At 37.7% G+C, this 1,745-nt stretch overlaps 1 protein-coding gene across 1 annotated transcript in view; it reads right to left on the bottom strand.

Moving 5' to 3' along the window:
* Positions 1-718: 718 nt before the first annotated feature.
* LOC112503013 overlaps positions 719-1,745 on the bottom strand; it is a 3,034-nt gene continuing 2,007 nt past the window's right edge. The window contains exon 4 of the mRNA XM_025107064.1: positions 719-742. Within this exon, the coding sequence (XP_024962832.1) occupies positions 719-742 (24 nt within the window). The remainder of the gene's footprint in view (positions 743-1,745) is intronic.

Below are 1,745 nucleotides of genomic sequence, written 5' to 3' on the forward strand. Positions count from 1 at the left end.
GTAGATAAACCATTTCCCACATTATAGATAAAGAATCTCCGACAATGAGATCTTAAGTCTAAAAGGCTTCGAAGAATCCACGACCACTCATTCCTCTTCTTGATAACCCAGAAATTACGTGACTAATTGAGTTAGAATGGGTCTTAAGGCTTCTTAACGTGTCCATTTGGACCTTAATGGGTATAACACGGGTCTGTTTCTTTTATTCGAGTCCATTTGATCAAAATGACACTAAATAGGTCATAACTAATATGATTAGACCCTAATGGGTTTATAGGCCCATTTCTGCATAAGGAGTCTAATTGACACAAAATGACACTAATTTGGTCATATTTAGTTTGATCAGGCCTTTTTTTTTTTGAACGGAAACCAGGCAATTTTATAAATCATAAAGAAAATTACAGCAAAACGACCAAAATATAATGAGATTATTTCTCCTACTTGAGTCTAATTGAGTTATAATGGTACTAAAGGGGTCAAAATTAGTCTAATTAGAGGTAAATGGGAGTAATTGAGGTACAAAGAGTCCATTTTGTGTTAGTGGATATAATGTGCCCATTTCTCCTTAATAAGTCCATTTGGGTCGAAACGACACTTACTAGGTCATTTTTAGTCTCATTAGTTCCTAAGCGGTTTACTGAAAGTTGGAATTTCCCTAGGCAATTTTATAAAGACGAATAAAAGCGAAACCTTACAATGAGCAAATCAGCAAGAAAAGCTACGGCAACTTTGACTCAGAAACCTAGCCATAAGAAGCCAAAAAAGACAAAGAGAAATGCACCAAAAAGTAAATTTAAAGCAAGCCAAAATATAAATGGAGCAAATCACCAATATCTTCCAGTACCGAAAACCTTCAACATCCACTTGATCACGCGTCATTGATTCTCGTGAGTTTCTTCCTTGTCTTCCACGCCATTCTTTGAAGAATCTGTATCTTGATCTCAGCCACAACTTTTTCACCAGCATGGTTATAATTGTCAAAGAACTTTCTGTTCCTTTCCCTCCATATATGGTATACCGTAGTCGATATACCAAGTTTTTGAACCGTAGACTATAATTTCCACCTTTGTGATAATCCCATATTAAGGATATCCTCCCATTTGTTCGGACAATTCTTTATCCCTACTTCCCTTTTAATTACCTCCCAAATACTACTCGAGTAGTTGCATTCAAAAAATAAGTGATTGTGTGTTTCAATCACTAATTTACAAAAAACACATTTCAGATCAGGGGGTTCATGCTTCCACTGGCTAATGCGATCCTGGGTTGGTAATCTTCTCTGACATGCCATCCATAAGCAAAGAGCATGTTTAGGTGTGTATGCTTTATTCCATACCACCTTGTACCAATGCACAATCGGCCCTACTTCTTGTAAAGTTTGCCATGCCACCTTCACCTCAAAATGTTTCCGATTATGTTTAGTGTCAAGCCATCTGACCGTATCCTCTTGATGACTGGGAGAAGGTATCGTAATATTTTGCAGCTAGTGGTATCGTTGAATCCATTCAACCGGCCAATCATTGCCAAACCGTTGCATTAGATCATATACCGTAGATTTATTATGAAATTCATGACCATTTATGAATCTGTAAGACAGCAGGTGAATAAGGGGACCAAAATCACTCCACGTGTCTTCCCAAGCGTGCGTGGATATACCATTACCCACATTAGAAATGAAAAATCGTCTGCAATGTGGTCTTAACTCTAAAAGGTTCCGGACAAGCCACGACCATTCATTCCTCTTC

This window comes from Cynara cardunculus, unplaced genomic scaffold, assembly GCF_001531365.2.
Source record: "Cynara cardunculus var. scolymus isolate 2C unplaced genomic scaffold, CcrdV1 Un_Scaffold_2373, whole genome shotgun sequence".
NCBI classification, from domain to species: Eukaryota; Viridiplantae; Streptophyta; class Magnoliopsida; order Asterales; family Asteraceae; genus Cynara; species Cynara cardunculus.